Source organism: Barbatula barbatula, assembly GCF_947034865.1.
Source record: "Barbatula barbatula genome assembly, chromosome: 20".
Classification (NCBI taxonomy): domain Eukaryota; kingdom Metazoa; phylum Chordata; class Actinopteri; order Cypriniformes; family Nemacheilidae; genus Barbatula; species Barbatula barbatula.
Window position 1 is genome coordinate 14,467,685 of NC_136783.1, and position 16,405 is coordinate 14,484,089.

The window sequence follows — 16,405 nt, forward strand, 5'->3', positions numbered from 1 at the left end:
TTTTAGCCGTTCATAAATGCAGTCAACCAGATACTCCAATATATGTAGATTCTTTTATTTCCTATATAACAGATAATTTGAAAATGTAATGAAATATTGAAAACGCCACATGAAATCTATATACAGATGTTTATCTAAAGTACACACATTAACGCCACAAGATACAATAATATCAAAATGAGCTTTTGTAAAACCCACCTTAAAAATACGCACGCAACTGCTTTATTCTTTAGCTGTGTCCTATGCATTTCACAGTGCTGGTATGAAAGTGATATTTTCTATATTCATGTACAAATTTTGTGTCAAATCCAAAAAGAAATAGCTGAATCAGTGAGCTGAATCAATTCCTGATGAGCTTGAAAAGAATGATCGGTTGAATTTGTGAAAGACGGTCATTATTCATGTTATCTAACCTGTATAACCATGACAAGAGGGTGTTTGCATCAGAATCCTGTTACACGTTAAGCAGCTAAACTTGTTTTGCTTAAATTGCCCTGTGGTTCCTTTTGGATTGCTTGGGAAAACACAGCTGCAGAATGTGCAATGTGTGCACTGCATTGGCTTTTCCCTACATTCATTCTGATCATTCCATACATAGCATATTCAAGGTTTTCCAGTCAGATTCTCGTTGCATTTATTCATTGTTCATTTGTGCATGATAGTCACTATACAATGAATATATATACTTATAAATCCCACTAAATAAACTAAATTGCATGCATGGTAAGTCAGAGCTTGGACACCACAACAAGGTAATAACAGAGAGAATTAATAATTTTCCTTCATTTCCCCTAAGTTTTCTTTATCCTATGAGTCTCTGTTATGTTCTGTCTATAACACACATTATTGACAATAAAGTGACTGTTGCTTTAAATTGTTATATGGAAATGAAACTTTAAAAACACAAACATCTTAACAGATGTCCTAAAACAAACAGAAAACTTGTTGAGGCATTCAAAACAATTTCACAATATATTCACTCCACTATTTTCTCTGTCCAGTGTTTTCCGTGACTTTAAACAAGCCCAGTTTTGTGATGACCTTGATGCATGGAATGGACATCTGAACATTTGTTTTATGTACCAAAATATCTACTTGTTTAATGCAACATGTCAGTAAGACTTTTAAGTGCTCAGTTGTGATTTGTGCAAATGAACAATTTTCAAATCACTTTTTACAAATAAGTAAGCTCATTTGGTCCATTTAGAGGTTAGGGGTCTGGAGGTCATTCATCATCAGTCGCCATCAGACATTGGTTATTTCTATGCTTGAGTAACCATGCATAGGACTGCCCTTGGTCCTTTGCAAGATCTTGATTCGATCCTCTCTGGGTGGTGAAGCACAGCATTGAAAACCCAAATCCCGCCCCCCGGCGACCAACTGGTTGAATCTCAAAGGACTCTGGGGAAAAATTGGAAAAGTAATTTATCCCTGTACAGAATAGCAATACTGAATTTATCCTTATTTGTGTCAGCACAGTCCATAATGTACCTTGCCAGCTTTCTGCCTGGGAGAAAACCCTTCCTCAGTTTTGCGACAATTTGACACAGGAGAATGTGTCGGAGTTCCCTCTTTCCTATTATCCTGGGCTTGATTGGTCCTGTAGGCCCAAAAAACCCATTCATGCGCTTTCAGAATCAATGCGGGGCCTGTTATTGTTTCTCTGGACGATACGGATATGTAATTGTGATTTGTTATATGAGCAGGTTAACAGTTGTGCTTGAACAAGATTTAGATTTAAAGCCTGTTTGAAGGCAGATGACTTTCGCCCTAATAGCTATCAATTGCAATGTATCTTGTGTTTTATGGCGCTTGACAGTAATAAATACTTATGAGTATAGTTAAATGAAACTGCACAGACCTTGCCGGATTAAGCAGTACTTTCATCTCCTCATATAAATGACGATGGATCATGTGTTTATTGTTTGGGATGTCGAGAGCCTTGGCCATGCTGTCTGCGCTGAAGGTCGGATCAAGAACCATCACAGCACCGTGGATGCCACTGTTTTGAAGGCTTTCTGCGTATTCCTGCGTAAATAATGACAAAAATAAAAATTAAACAATTGGATGTACTGGAGAAGAGTTAAAAATTTGTTTAAGTAGTATTGGATAGACATAAATATACAATTATTTTGGTGCTGTATGTGTATTTTGTGGAGGATTTATTGACAGAAATGCAATATAACATACATAACTATGTCGTCAGAGGTGTAAAGACCTTTCATAATTAGGTGTTATGTTTTTAATACCTTAGAATGAGCTATTTTAATCTATATACACCGCTGGTCCCTTGCCTTGCATTGAATTCGCCATGTTGTTTCTACAGTAGCCCTAAACGGACAAACTGCTCTATAGAGCATGTTTCGTAAATACGTTATCTCCTTCAGAAAAGAAGTGAAAACATGTCAGCCTCCGTGCTTTGAAAGCAAAGGGTTCCCAACCGCACCACTATACGCCGCTAAATTTCATACTCTGGACCTTTAACGTTCAGTCAGGTCACAAACAGATCACAAAACAAGTCAATGTAAAGAAAACTACATTTTAATGCACCATTGTATTACCTACCTTAAGATCAATATCTCTGATCCATTTAATGACACGATGACTGGTCCACACCACAGGATCCAGATCTCGTTTTTCACACTGAACGCGACGGGCCTGAATCGCCTGCAAAGATGTTATGATAACAACACAATGCGATTGATACAGCACATGCGTACAGTCTAGATGTGTATAGAAATAAGTTTCTTACCTCTTTGTCAAAGTTGAGCATTTGCAGAAGCTGAATGGCAGACAGAATGCTTGTTACGTGGAACTTAATGGTTATGTTGAAGATGGTCTCCAGGTCTTTTCTTTTGAGTGCGTTCAGTACTCTGCCATCCACCAGCTGGTTGTGGAACACCTGCGAGTACTGCGGGAGCCCGATGTCACTCAGCCAGCATTTAGACACCCAGTGATGGTCCATATCAGCAGCTTTGGAAAGCCTGAGGTGAATAAATAGAACATTTACACTTACATTTAGTCATTGAGCAGACGATTTTATCCAAAGGGACTTATATCATTCAAAGAGTTACTAGTTTCAACAAAAAGCTAGACCACTACCTGTTGAGAGAAGAGGGTTAGTGTATGTTTATTTTTTTATTTTTTTTATTTTCATATGTCTGTCAACTATAACAACATTAAACAATTAAGTTCATGTTAATGTTTCTTTAGTTCAATTGGTTATTAGTTTGATTCCAACATACTGACTAAGGTGTCGGATAAAATTGGATGTTGGATAAAAGAGTTTTGCAAATGCATACATTTAATATAAAATATAATGTATGGAAAAACAATATGTTCATATATGAATTTCACAGATGTTACTATGTTTTGTCTGTATAATTTTACATTTGAATGTATCTCTGTGTCAATTATATGTTGATTTATGTCCTTTAATATCAGATTTCTAACAAGGAGAGCATCAAAAGTGCTCTATTCTGTTTCTGACAATTGTATATGTGGCTTCTAACCCTTGTCCATTCTCTGCCTCTCGATAGTCCTCTATAGCAAGACGGAGCTTTCTGCGGTGCATGGGGCTGTTGATGCCCAACCCCAGCTCCAGATCTTCATCTGTCAAGCCCAGTAACACCTGCAACAGGAAGTAGTTGGCTGTGACATCATCAGCACACTAGCTGAACAGACCACGGTTTAATCCTTTCAGAGCGGGGAGAGTAAATGTCATAAAGGCTTTGACTATTAATCATTAACTTGTTTCATGTTAGGACACATAGGAGGTATCAGGACATACTATAATAAAGTCAAGCATTAAAAAATAATGCTGGTGTTTAATTGGTCTTATCTGCTTTTTGCTACAAGCTGTGCTTTTACCTTCCCACTCTTGACATTTTCAGAGCAGGCACGAATGTACATGGGCATCGCCATGACAACCTCCAGCCAGGCCTGCACAGTGACCGCCTTCCACCGAGACATGGGCTTGCTGCGGGTAAGCTCCGCCTGCTGCAGCCTTTCCAGCTGCTCCTCACCATCCGATTGGCTGGGATGAGACTGGCTATCTGAGTCTGGATTGGTCAGGAGGGGCAGGAATAGGAAGGGGGGCAAGTTTGAGGGGTTCAGAGGGGTTGAGAGCAAAACAAAAAGGCCTTATCCAATCTGCCCAAAAATAGATATCAGGAAAACCACCCACCTCCAAGTCCTCGTTCAATTTCAGTGCAGTAAAAAACACTCCTTCAATGATTAATTGCTTTATAGAAAGAACTGACAGGTGCGGTATAACCGCTTCCTCACAGTTAACAAAATACTGTATCAAACTAATTTAGAATAACCAAAAGAAGCTTACTGGAATTCCTTTTTAGTATTTTATCTAATACTAGCAAATCAAAACGGTTTATTGTAGGGACAACTTTCTGGTCCTTACTAGGTCATTTGGAAGATAATAACTCTAAATTAAAGTATAGTAATTATAGTTTCTTATATACAGGGACTTATAGAACATAGAGGATCAAAAATAAATCTGAAAAAATACCAGAAAGCATCAGGATTAAATATTTAAAACAAGAAAATGCCATGATTTAAGAAATATTAAAACATTCAGAACTATTTTTAGAACTGAAACTAAATATGTGTGTGGACTGACTCAATTTTTTATTTGATTGTATGATTTCCTTGCTTCTGTTGATTCACACAAGACGATCTTTGGAACACTCTCAGATCATGCTGGGAAAACATGTATCATTGGGTTTTGCACAAACTTGTGGGGTTCATGCAAACTGCATTGCATGCTGTCATGAAGGCAAAAAGGGGGACATGGCAAACCGAAGACATTCTGAAATTTATGCACATTTTCTTATCAAACTTCTCACTTAAAATGCGACACTGATATTACAGTTTATAACGGGGAAAGAACTGTTCCTTCAAAAATGCTGCCTAGATTCACATGGAGAGTGACAGTTTTGGAGCCCACCGCATATTTCGTATACACGTTTCCTTAAGATTTTTGCACTTCTGTCACCATTTACTCACCCCAAAGTTGTTCCGAACTGTATAAATATTTGTATTCTGTTGTACAGAAAAGGCTTTTATGGAAATGTTCATTGACATCACTGATCAACATTTGAAAGCTATTTTACTTTTTCCTATAAACGATGTCCCAGAAATGTCAGTTGCTAACATTTTTCCAAATATGTTTCTTTGTGTTCAACAGAACAAAAACATGTATAGTGGTTTCGAACAACTTAGATGAGGGAGATAATGACAGAAATGTATTTTTTGGTTGGATTATCCCTTTATCGTGCCAGCAGAGGGAGCCCTATACTCTAACTGAGCGCGTGCTGCTGCTCTGACGTCATCCAAATGAATCAAGTACTGTAAAACATGCTCATTATCTATTTTGTTTCAGAAGTTGCGCTTTTACCATGAAGTGTGCTTTGGCAAGTATAAAAGAACATTAACTCACTATAAAGTGTTAAGCCTTCATCATCTGTCATTCAAGGCTTCACCAGATTTTAATTATCTGAAAAATACATCCATAAAACTCATTATGTGATGGGCAGTGGGGCAGAAGACACTTATTTTAGACTTTGGAGATTCTTTGACCTTATTTGAGAGGTGACATCCATCAGTCCACGGAACAGCTCTTTAATCATACTCTGCTTTGATATCAATTCATTTCAATTAATACTTTTATCAAATACATACTTTGTACCATATACAGTGAGGTCCAAAAGTCTGATATTTGGATTTTGAAATCTACTTAAACCATTAAGTAAAGTTTAAGCATTTAAAAAGTATTTAAGTCATTGACATAAAATAAAGTATTTCGAATTTAAGGTCACTAAATAAGCACATTTGTGACATGACGTTACCCATTGGACAAAAACTCTGATTTTCTTCTTTCCATTGGAACGCACACAATGCTGATAGGATCTTTTGGATCAAACCAGCTGGGATAGCAGGTCATAGGATGTCTGAGTCCTGCCATTAAAGTAAACATACCAAATATTGAAACATTCTACAATTTAACTTTTCCAATTATGTGAACACTACAATTTACAATCAAAATACTAGTTAAAATAAATCAAAATAATAATGTGCATTCTTTTAGTTACACCCTTAAAACAAATAAAATCAGTTGGGAGTCATGAGATGATGTTTTGGATCAAAGTGCACATGACAGACTTGTTCCAGTTCACAGAGTTCAGATGGGTTATGAATGTAGAGGGTTTGGGGTATTCTCATCCACTGAGGTAAGACAATGTTAGGACACATGTTAACACAGATGGTTGGTAATTACAAATAAGGAGTAGTGCAGGGTCACCCCAAACCCCGGCGTACCCAGAACAAGAGGGTTAAGAGGATTTCATTACATGAACTCACGCATACACACGCAGGGTCAAGAAGAAAGGCACATGAATGTTGGGTTATGTGTTTTTATTTTAAAATAGGTTTCATTTGACTTTTTAAAATCATATTCGTCTCCAGAACGTTAAGACCTTCTCAATAGTCCGACTGTAAATTCGAAAGACAGTTTCACTGAAATGACCTCCTTCCTAATCTTTAAATAAAGTTATTTAATAGATTTAATCTTATATCTGGCAATCTACTTTACAAACTTTACAACATAAACTCATTAGAGTGACATGAGGAAGAAGGTCAATTTAATTTAAGATCAAAACAGAAACAAAAAATCAGTGCCACCAGGATGCAAAGGAAAGTTTGCAACGGAAAGGAATGTATGTCAGCGAGACAAGAGTTATGACATCATTGGTTTCAACATTAATGGAAAAGGATGTTATGGAAGCAGGGTGTGTTATGAGATCCGTCACAGATGTGCTTTTTACACACTCGAGAGAGAGCAGAAAAATTAGAATATTCCTGTATATTCTGCAGAGCAAGGCGTATTAAATGGAGCAACCTCCGCTATGAACCTTTGGCACTTTGTTGATGTACAGTAAGGTTCACATGAGGTTCAGCACCCAGTTTGGGGAAAAATACAGTATATTCCATTACTGTGTGTCGTTTTTAAGTCAACAGTGAGTGGTAACAAAGACATCCCCCCAACCGACATGGTCAGCTCCAAATCTGGCATAAATCTTTAAGGGTTGTAATAAAAAATACTTAGTATTTTTTTAAATGGAAAACGGTCTAATAAATAATGCTACATTTCTTTAAACAAAAATTGGGCCGAGATGTCAGCACACGTCTGAACTACATTTAAGATTTAATCACATCACAGTGTGCAAAAACAAATCAGACACGGCCAGCTTAATACATAAAACGTAACTTCAGTCTAATTATTGATCAAGTGGAAAAAACTGGATTTAAGCAGACGCCTTTATAAAAAAATTAGTTTGAGAAGATTTCTATACAAATTTGTCAATCCTCAGTGCAATCTTGCAAAAAGCAATGCTTAATAAAATATTTCCTCATTTCCAAATCATCATCACTGTTTGTTGTAAGTGTAACCTCAAGTAAACAAAAAATGTGCTTGCAACTATAATACATCTGAGATGCACAGCCAAGGCAAATGTTACAAATCCAATCCCACTTGATTTTCCTTAGATAATGTTTTACATCATACAGAATTTTATGACAAAGGCGGGGCCGATGGACCGATGGTATATGAAGACAGCCTGGAGCCGTGAGCACATGATAAAAAAGAAGCATTCCACATAAAAACATCAGCAACACAAGGTGCACAAGAGTTCCTATTTACACATGGACAGCAGTAATTCAAGTTTCCAGTTGATAAAAAAACAGACATACATTACCACAAATAAAGCATAAGAACAGCATAAACATATTCAAACGCAAATGATCCCATCTATATATTTATATGCATGTAAACATATGTACATATGCATACATATATAAATATATATTTCATTTACATAGATGTTTTTTAAGTTTCGTTATTTACATATCGGGAGGCAGCAGTTCTTCCGCTTTCCTGCATGTTTCATTGGGAATACATTTGAAGGCACACACAAATGCTTATACACTCGCGCGCACACACACACATCCGGTCATACATGCAGACATCCACGCACGTCACTATCACCAGTCAGCATCCTCCTCTATATAGTAATCAGGGGTGGAAGTACCATCAAACAGGCCCGGATCCAAGGATTTGCGTTGAGATTTACCCCGGGCGAACACTCGAGACAGTGAACCAAGAGTCATCTTTTCCTTCTTCTTCTTACGCTTCTGGTCCTCGAGGTCCTCCATGGACTGAACCGAGAACAAGGCAGAGAAAGAAAGAGGGAGGAGAAGAGAAAATGGAAATAATGGAGGACACATGGAGAAAAGATGAGTCATGTTTTTTAATAAGAATCAGCATCATTGATGAGGAATATCTGCACATATCATCTGCACCGCTTCAGGTTTCTACACATTTTATTTGATTTTTCACAAAAAAGTGAACAAAATGTTCTTAAGGCAGGTTACGCTGTTTAAAAAAAGGCATTATTATTTTTTATAAAACTGATTGTTTAAGGTCCTGAATGCTGGTTGGACAGTATAACTTTGGTAAAGGGACAGTTCACCCGAAAACGCTGTCTTTATTTACTGGTCATCTTTTAATTTTAAACCTGTATGACTTTCGTTCTTCAGCGAAACACAAAAGAAGATATTTTGACAAATTTTGGTAACCGAACAACTGCGTTAACCATTCACTTCTATTGTACCGACACAAAAGCAATGCAAGTCAATGGGGACACTCGTTGTTCGGTTACCAAAATTCTTCAAAATATCTTCTTTTGTTTTGCAGAAGAAAGAAAGTCATAAAGGTTTGAAATGAAATGAAAAGTGGGTAAGTAAATGATGACAGATTTTTGGGTGAACTATCACTTTAACTTATCTTTGTAACTTTTTTCAGTTTAAACTGACCAACGACGCCTTAAATAAACCCATTTGGTTCATTCGCACTAATTCTCACGGGTATAAATGCTTCCCTTTGATTTATCTCCATTACCTATAGTTACAAACCCTGAAGCCATGCTAATGAGCAGCGCAGGGAGTGAATATATCAAGTAAAGGTGGAGAAGATAAAAAACAAGTTGGGAAGGCTGATTACTTGGTCGGGGGTGCCAGGCAGCTCTTACATTGCAGAGAGAATGAGTCCTGTGGCGGGGCGAGTTGACATCGCTCGGGGTGGACGAGCGGTCTCCGTCTGCTGCCGAGGCGTCAGAGATGACGGAGGGCTGGCGGGAGTGACAGGGGCTGATCCTCAATGCAGCTGTGGAGGGTAAAGAAAGCGGCTCATAGATGGTTTCAAAGCAACAACATTAACAAACGTTACTGCACATGCATGCGTTCGTGGACTGCCCTTAAAGTTGGCATGAAACGGAAGTAGTGATAATGATGTGCACAGATAAAAATGTATAATAAATACTTCACCGCTGTGTAAAAAATTTTCATTTTTAACTTTAACTTTCGGTACACATTCGCAAATAATAGAGTGCCTGTAGATTATTTACTTTAGAATATTATTTCTGATAACCAGCAAAAGAAACCAAGAAGAACTGTTACTTGGCTAAACTTGCCTCTACAATATTTTGAATTTAGACTGCGATACCAAGCTCAGCCGCTTGATGTTAATGTCCCATAAGGTTTTTTGAATGCATCAAAACTACAGGAACCATCAAACAAATTTGTATTTAATACAATGAACATACAACAAAATACAATATAATTGTTAATTTAATACTATTATTATACAATAAAATAAAATATAAATAGTTATTTAAATTATTAGATACCGCGCATTCGACGAAACGGTCTATATAGTCTCTGATATATCGTCTCTATATAAATACTTGCGCTTATGTGCACGTGATCATACCTTGCCTGTCCGCGGGGTGTGAATGGTACAGGGTCTGTTGACTCTGTCTGATGGCTGCCGTCAGGGGAAGATCTGCCTGCATCACCCACTCCTGACTGCCGTTCACCACGGGTTCTGACGGCATGGCCAGAGAGTGACGCTTTGGCACGTCTTTATTGAGGGTGGCCAGAGACTGCTTTGCCTGAGGATGTGGACAAACACAACACATATTAATGTTGTGATGGCTGTATGAATTAATACTACTAAGCAAATATAGTCTGTAAAAGCAACAAAGCTAACTCTGGATGCGAGCATCATTTTCAGCTGTGCATGAAAGATTCATAGAAAATACATGACAGAAGTTTTTATTATTTGGAATGATCCCATTTGGATTTATTGACTTAATCTAGCATGAACTCCATGGCTTTATGCAAAACCCGATGATCTATGTTGTCCCATCGGGATTTCAGAGCGTTCCGAAGAGCATCTCATATGCATCAATGAAGCTTTTTGTGATAAAAGCTAACATTTGCATTTGATCAATGAACTACGAATAGAAAATTCCTTCATTGTACTCACAGAATGACCCAGATCTAAGTTTTTTTTGCAAAAAAAAGCTTCATAACCCCCAAATGTACCTGACATGTGTATTGTATACAGTATGTAGTGGTGGTAATGAGTAATGATGCTATTAACACCCTGTTGACTGCCATGTGCCTCTTCACAGGATTTTGTGTGTGACTACATGTAACTACACGCATGAACACTGTTATGCCAATCCAGCCAAATGTTTTTTAAACTGCACCAGTTGGGGTTTCATGCTCCATCTGTGTTCATGAATCCTTACTGATAAATGTCAATCTGATAAATCTGCAGGACAACTTAAAGACTTCAAACCGCCAGCAGAGGATCTGTGTTTATCAGGGCCAAGTGTTTATGGCTTTGGGATAGAAAAGAGATGCTATCTCACCATGGTGAGCTCTGCCTCCAGCTCTTTGATTCGGTTTTCCTTCATGTCTATCTGGGAGCGCAAGCTGCTGGCTTGTTCGGTGGCCTCTTTGGTCTGCCTGCGCAGGTCCCATTTCTCTCTTTCGAGCATGTCCTTCTCTTTAGCCAACGCTTTTACTGCGTCCTCGCTCTCCTGCAGAACAGTATATGGTCAGCAGGTCTGTCTTGCGTGCACACACACGATTTTTCTATTGTTTGATTACATAAAAAGTATGATACATTTCTGTATTTTATCAAATATATGAATCCATCTTGGGGCCCCCAGTTTGAGAATCACTGCCCTAAATAATATACTTTTATGCGAGTCATTTTATATCACAACAGTTTGTTTATTAAATATTTAATGATTGTAATATGTTTGAACTACTGGCTATACACAAAGCATATTTTAACAGAACAAATTATTTAAGACAATGCCGTTAATAGTGAAAGTATTTCACCTTTCTGTGCTGGTCGTAGTTTCTGATGAAATCTCTGAGCTGTTCCTCTCTGCTCTCCAGTGTGGTGTACAGCTGCTGCATCTGATTCACCAGATCAGCTTTCTCAGCCTTTAACCTCTTCCGATCCCCCTTCATAGCTTCACACAAACACGCAAACAAATTCACATTCATTAGAAGAACAAGACATCTGAAGACCGCATATACATATCTGCTTGTGCAGTGAAGAAAATATATTTTCTTAATGGAATAGTTCACCTTCAAAATGAAAATTTGGTCATTTACTTACCCTACAGTCATTTTAAACCTGCATGATTTTCTTCTACAAAACATAAAATAAATATTTTGAAAAATGTTGGTATAACCAAAAACCATTGGTCCCCGTGGACTTCAACTGTATGGAAAAAACCAATGCAATTCTAGGGGACCAACGGTTGTCTGTTACCAACATTTTTCTTCTTTTGTGTTCTGCAGAAGAAAGTCATACAGGTTTGACAAGAGGGTGAGTAAATGATGACAGAATTTATTTATTATAAACAGTATTTATGTCTCATTTTCAATTCAACTCCCAGTACAACGTTTATTTCATTTACAATGTTTTTGCACATTTGTTTATATCTTGTTTTACACTATGCATAAATACAGATCATTTTAATAAAACACAAATTAAAAAAGTATTATGAAAACAAGCCCCTGACAAAACTATGTATCTAGTTAAAATAGGTTTGACATGCAAAAATAACAACACAAGTTCACTGGAAAACAACATTTGTTTACCATATGCAGACCGTTGCAGTGTACCAGCTTGCAAATACAGGCTTTGTGCCCTTGAATGACATGTTTACGAGTCGTGCATTGACCCCGTATGTCTGTTTGTCCATCAGATAAGATAAGTGCATGCAAAGTGGCAGATTCTTCTGTTTATGTACAAAATGTCTTGTTTGGCATGCTGGATGTTACATTTGCAGTTGTTTTGGTCTTTTGTTTATTATAATCAGTGTAAATCAGTTATTTTTATACTGACTTAAATGGAGTTTGTTTGATGTAGTTACAGCTCTACACAGTAATAGTTTTATGCACCGCTCAACACAGCCCCCAGGGGGAACCATGCTCCACTATACATTTCCCTCACAATAAAATTAGCTGTTTTGTTATTCATTGTAAATAACAGTAAACACATAAACTTTAATGTGGTTTAAATAGAAAGAATTAGTGAGCTGTAACTTTTAGTAACTACTAAAACATTTTTTAACATCTTAAAGTGCACTCAGACCCTATTTTGTGGCAATGCCAACTTAAAGGGACAGTTCACCCAAAAATACAAATTCTGTCATTATTTATTCACTCATGTCATTCAAAACCTGTATGTGGAACACAAAAGAAGATATACAGTGGAGGCAAATGGGGTCTCAAATAGTTTTTTCTAAATATCTTCCTTTTTGTTATACAGAAGAAAGAATTTACTATATATTTTGAATGAACAAATCATTAGAGAATACATTTTCGGGTAAACGAAATTTGCGTTCCCTAAATACCAAAAATATTATACAGACTGAAACTGTGATCAAAATGGCATCTGTGTGAAAATATTTAAATGAAGCAGTAGGCCTACAATAATCTGAGTAATGTATTTAATTTAATTTGTAAACAGACCCTTTGCCCCTCAGTTAAACAAGCTACTTTAACAGTCAAACTCGTTTTTCCACCATTGTACAAAAGGTGCTGACATTTATGAGCCCAACACATTTATATCCCCACACATACACACACCACCTGTCCCGCTCACCCCATCTCTGTTTTTTCTACAAAAAGGCAAAAAGGCTGTTTTGTTTGCTTTAAACACATTGTGACGTGGCCTGTCCCTTTGGATTGTCAGGTTGCACTCGTTTCTGTAAAGATACTATGAGAGTTTCATTACAGACCAAGTGTCAAGTAACAAGGCAGGACTAATGGAAAGCATGTCACCAATTTGCAAGCAGGGAAGAAATTTAAAAGATGTACTGAATAGGTATTACATAACATTTGGTCTTCATTTTGCATTCTACTTTGCAATCACACAATTGTTAGTTCATGTTTGAGACATGTACAGACTAAAATATGATTTCATGTGATGCTTTGAATACTGAAAACTGCTGTTATGTGTCTTCCCAGCTAACACAGTTACTTTGTGACGACGTACTTGGACCGGACCATATTCGTTGCCACGAGAGAATGTGAAGCTACGTCACGCCCTGTTGAATGCTGCGCCGTCTAGGGACGTCTTGTTTTTCTTGTTCAACAAGGAAATATAACTATGGTAGGGCGGTCTTGCTGTGTTAAAAATTGCAATAGCATTACGCAGTTGCTCAGGAAAATCCACTGGTTCTTTCACTTTTGATTTCTCCATCTATCAAACAAAACAAGCATCTGTACATTTCAAAACAATAATATCAGTGAGTATGATCCTCCCAAGATGGCGGCGCCACTGCAACAGAGCGTGACGTCTGCTTTACATTCTCTATTGGACATTGCTGGGACGTGGTGATTACCTCCTGAAGACGTAAATGAAACTGACCATATTTGTAGCAGCAACGTACCAAATAACGTTTCACTGGGACATGACGAGGACGTCCCAACGACCAAACAGTTAAAATCTTTTTTATTATTTCATTAAAACAAATTGTCCCTCACATGGAGGATTTCATTTCTGATTGAAGAGAACATTTAATGCATAATTTGATTCATTTTCTAGTTAAATATGTATTATACAAACTTTAACGATTAATATCATTTCTCACAGCACTGTACATCAGCATCAGACATTTTATTTAGATACTGAAGTAAATTACATAAATAACCAAAGACTTCAACACAATGTAGAGGATTCAAAGCAGATATTTATTGACAGAGATGAATAAACATTACCTTTAAGCTTACCACAAGTTTAGTGGGATGTCTGTTTTTTAGAAACAACCATCAAAAGCTTCTTTGGTCACACTCACAAACATCAGGGTCCGTTCATTAAAACGAACCAAAATGATCGAAAATCAAAAAAATATGTGTTTACACCTCACATCTGTAATGTATAAAGTAATAAATTATATTTATAGGCCGCTAAAATATTATATCATGCAGTGAGGTAAAAATAAATTACCGTTAATGTTTAAATGATGCAAGCGCGCGGCAGAACAGAGAATGTGCGGGCTGGACAAGTGCATGTATTTAATAAGTAGAAACAAAAGTTTAATTGTTGTATCTTATAAAACTCAGCATTAGCACTAGCAATCCTTCTGACAATATAACATATTTTACTCTGATCATAAATTTTCCAATGATCAAATGACCAGTATACTACGTTGCTACAACGTTCTCCATGGGATTAATTTACAACTTTATTTGAGGTCGTGGCTACAATGTTTCTGGAACGTTTCTTTTTTAAAAACGAAATTTTTAACACGGCAAAACAATTCACAACAAGAAGTACAGATTAGCAATTTCTGCTTGTCAAACTTATGGAATGTGTCCATAACTAATGTGATCAACTACACCTGTTGTTACTTTGCAGATGTACACTTACGGGAAATTGGGTTCATACATCTGCTAAAAAATGATCATGGGAACGGTTTAATGGATTTCAACAAAAATTGCTGATCAAAAATCAATCACCAATGTTCCCATTAATAATGTCTCTCTCTGGTAACTTCAGAACCTTCTGCATTGCGTCAACACTTGACATGTGTCACCATCCTCAACTGACTGCCCTTCGTTTATACAAGTACCTCAAACACACGACAAGAGTATTACACCCCAGGTAAACAATACCAGATAAGACAAGCAAACTTCCCACATAGTCTCCGATGGCCACACGTAGGAAATGCCTCCATTAGGCTCTCCACAGAATATACGACTCAAACATACTTTACACATCTCTTTTAGGCCATTTCTTTCATCTTGAAACTGTCTTTCATCTTCCTCAAAAAAAAAACATGCATCAATAACCGAAGATGATGTTTGTAAAAATACAAAAAAGCATTTTGCTTACAGAGTTACTCTTATAACAAGATTAAGGTTATAAGAGGTGCTTCAATGTACCATGAGCTATGACAACCGTATGCCATTCACATGAACATCCTTAATGTAATTTTTGTATAATGTATAATTGTATAATAATTTCAGGGATGAGATGGTTATGCAGGTTAGGTTAGATTATATTTGCTACATTTATTATTATAACCATCAGCTTTACCAAAACATAGTATAATTTTCCTCAACAATGAAAAGCCACCCTGAAGTTTAGCCAAACTTCTATTCACTATTAATGAACTTTTATGTTATCACAGAATCAATGATGATGGCAAATTTTATGCAGTATTGATGTGTCTAGGTGAAAACTATGTGATTGCGGTTCAGACCTTGCAAGGCCTCCTTGGCACGTTCCAGCTCCTGCTCCTTCTCCCCCAGCTGCACCCTGAGCTCGGCGGCGGAGAGCGTGTCGGCCGAGCAGCCGCCGTGCGAGTCCTCCAGATCTTTACTCAACATGTCCTTCATCTGCCTGAGGAGATGCACCTCCTCCTGCAACTGAGCCACTTCCTCCCTCAGCAACACTGCGGAGAAACAAGACACAAAGATGGAGATAAAAAAAAGTCTAAAACCCAAAATCTGATCTGCAAATGACATTCGAAAATGACTTGAAATTCTCTGAAATGCCGAAATGTGTGACATTCAATGCAAAGCAAATAGTAAATAAGTGGAAGACTCAGTGGTTTGACATATCGGATTTGTAAGGCACGAATGCATAAAATGCGTCTGTCGCTAGCCCTCCTATGTGCATTGTGAATTCAGCGAGAGTCATGACACACACAAGCAAAGGCAAAAGTTCTGGCTTTCCATCGTCTCCACACTGACAGCTGCTCTCGGCTGTTGGACGAGAAAGTCTCACAGCATTGTGCTAATGCTTCCATTGTTACTATAGCAACAGATGTATATACACCACATGTTGACTACACAGAGGAGACAGGTCTGATTTCATCAATTGCAAAAATTAAGTGTTAAAGACTGGATATGAAAACTGCATCAGGTTGGGATGCAATGTGAACCAATTCAATGTGGCTGACAAAAAAAAAAAACCAAGATCCAAAGACTTTGTATTTTCCTATTCCTC

The 16,405-nt window shown here is 37.3% G+C and overlaps 2 protein-coding genes across 4 annotated transcripts in view; both read right to left on the bottom strand.

Annotated features, from left to right (window-relative positions):
• Positions 1 to 35: 35 nt before the first annotated feature.
• LOC306909471 (kazrin-like) lies at positions 36 to 4,076 on the bottom strand. Its single transcript, XM_079483197.1, has 7 exons — positions 3,871 to 4,076; positions 3,513 to 3,631; positions 2,753 to 2,984; positions 2,566 to 2,667; positions 1,862 to 2,028; positions 1,492 to 1,600; positions 36 to 1,401 (listed from the first exon to the last, which is right to left on the bottom strand). The coding sequence occupies exons 1-7, from the start codon at positions 3,970 to 3,972 to the stop codon at positions 1,246 to 1,248; spliced, it is 987 nt and encodes a 328-aa protein (XP_079339323.1). The 5' UTR covers positions 3,973 to 4,076; the 3' UTR covers positions 36 to 1,245.
• A 2,340-nt stretch (positions 4,077 to 6,416) lies between these two features.
• The window catches only part of LOC306909470 (kazrin-like), a 58,928-nt gene continuing 48,939 nt past the window's right edge, over positions 6,417 to 16,405 (bottom strand). For 2 of the 3 annotated variants that reach the window (XM_079483194.1, XM_079483196.1), the window contains 6 exons: positions 15,657 to 15,848; positions 11,269 to 11,405; positions 10,791 to 10,961; positions 9,842 to 10,022; positions 9,102 to 9,235; positions 6,417 to 8,229 (listed from right to left, as the gene is read on the bottom strand). In XM_079483194.1, the coding sequence (XP_079339320.1) occupies positions 8,056 to 8,229; positions 9,102 to 9,235; positions 9,842 to 10,022; positions 10,791 to 10,961; positions 11,269 to 11,405; positions 15,657 to 15,848 (989 nt within the window). In that variant the 3' untranslated portion in view covers positions 6,417 to 8,055. Of the gene's footprint in view, positions 8,230 to 9,073; positions 9,236 to 9,841; positions 10,023 to 10,790; positions 10,962 to 11,268; positions 11,406 to 15,656; positions 15,849 to 16,405 lie in introns of all 3 variants that reach the window. The other variant, XM_079483195.1, reaches the window with a different exon arrangement.

Bases quoted from the DNA above. Each gene is read 5' to 3' on its own strand.
- LOC306909471 (XM_079483197.1), bottom strand. From the start codon at position 3,972: ATGTCTCGGTGGAAGGCGGTCACTGTGCAGGCCTGGCTGGAGGTTGTC. The intron at 2,029-2,565 runs GTAGGTAATACA...TTATTTACGCAG, and splicing joins TCAGAGATATTGATCTTAAG to GAATACGCAGAAAGCCTTCA. The intron at 1,402-1,491 runs GTACATTATGGA...ATTTTTCCCCAG, and splicing joins CCAGGCAGAAAGCTGGCAAG to AGTCCTTTGAGATTCAACCA.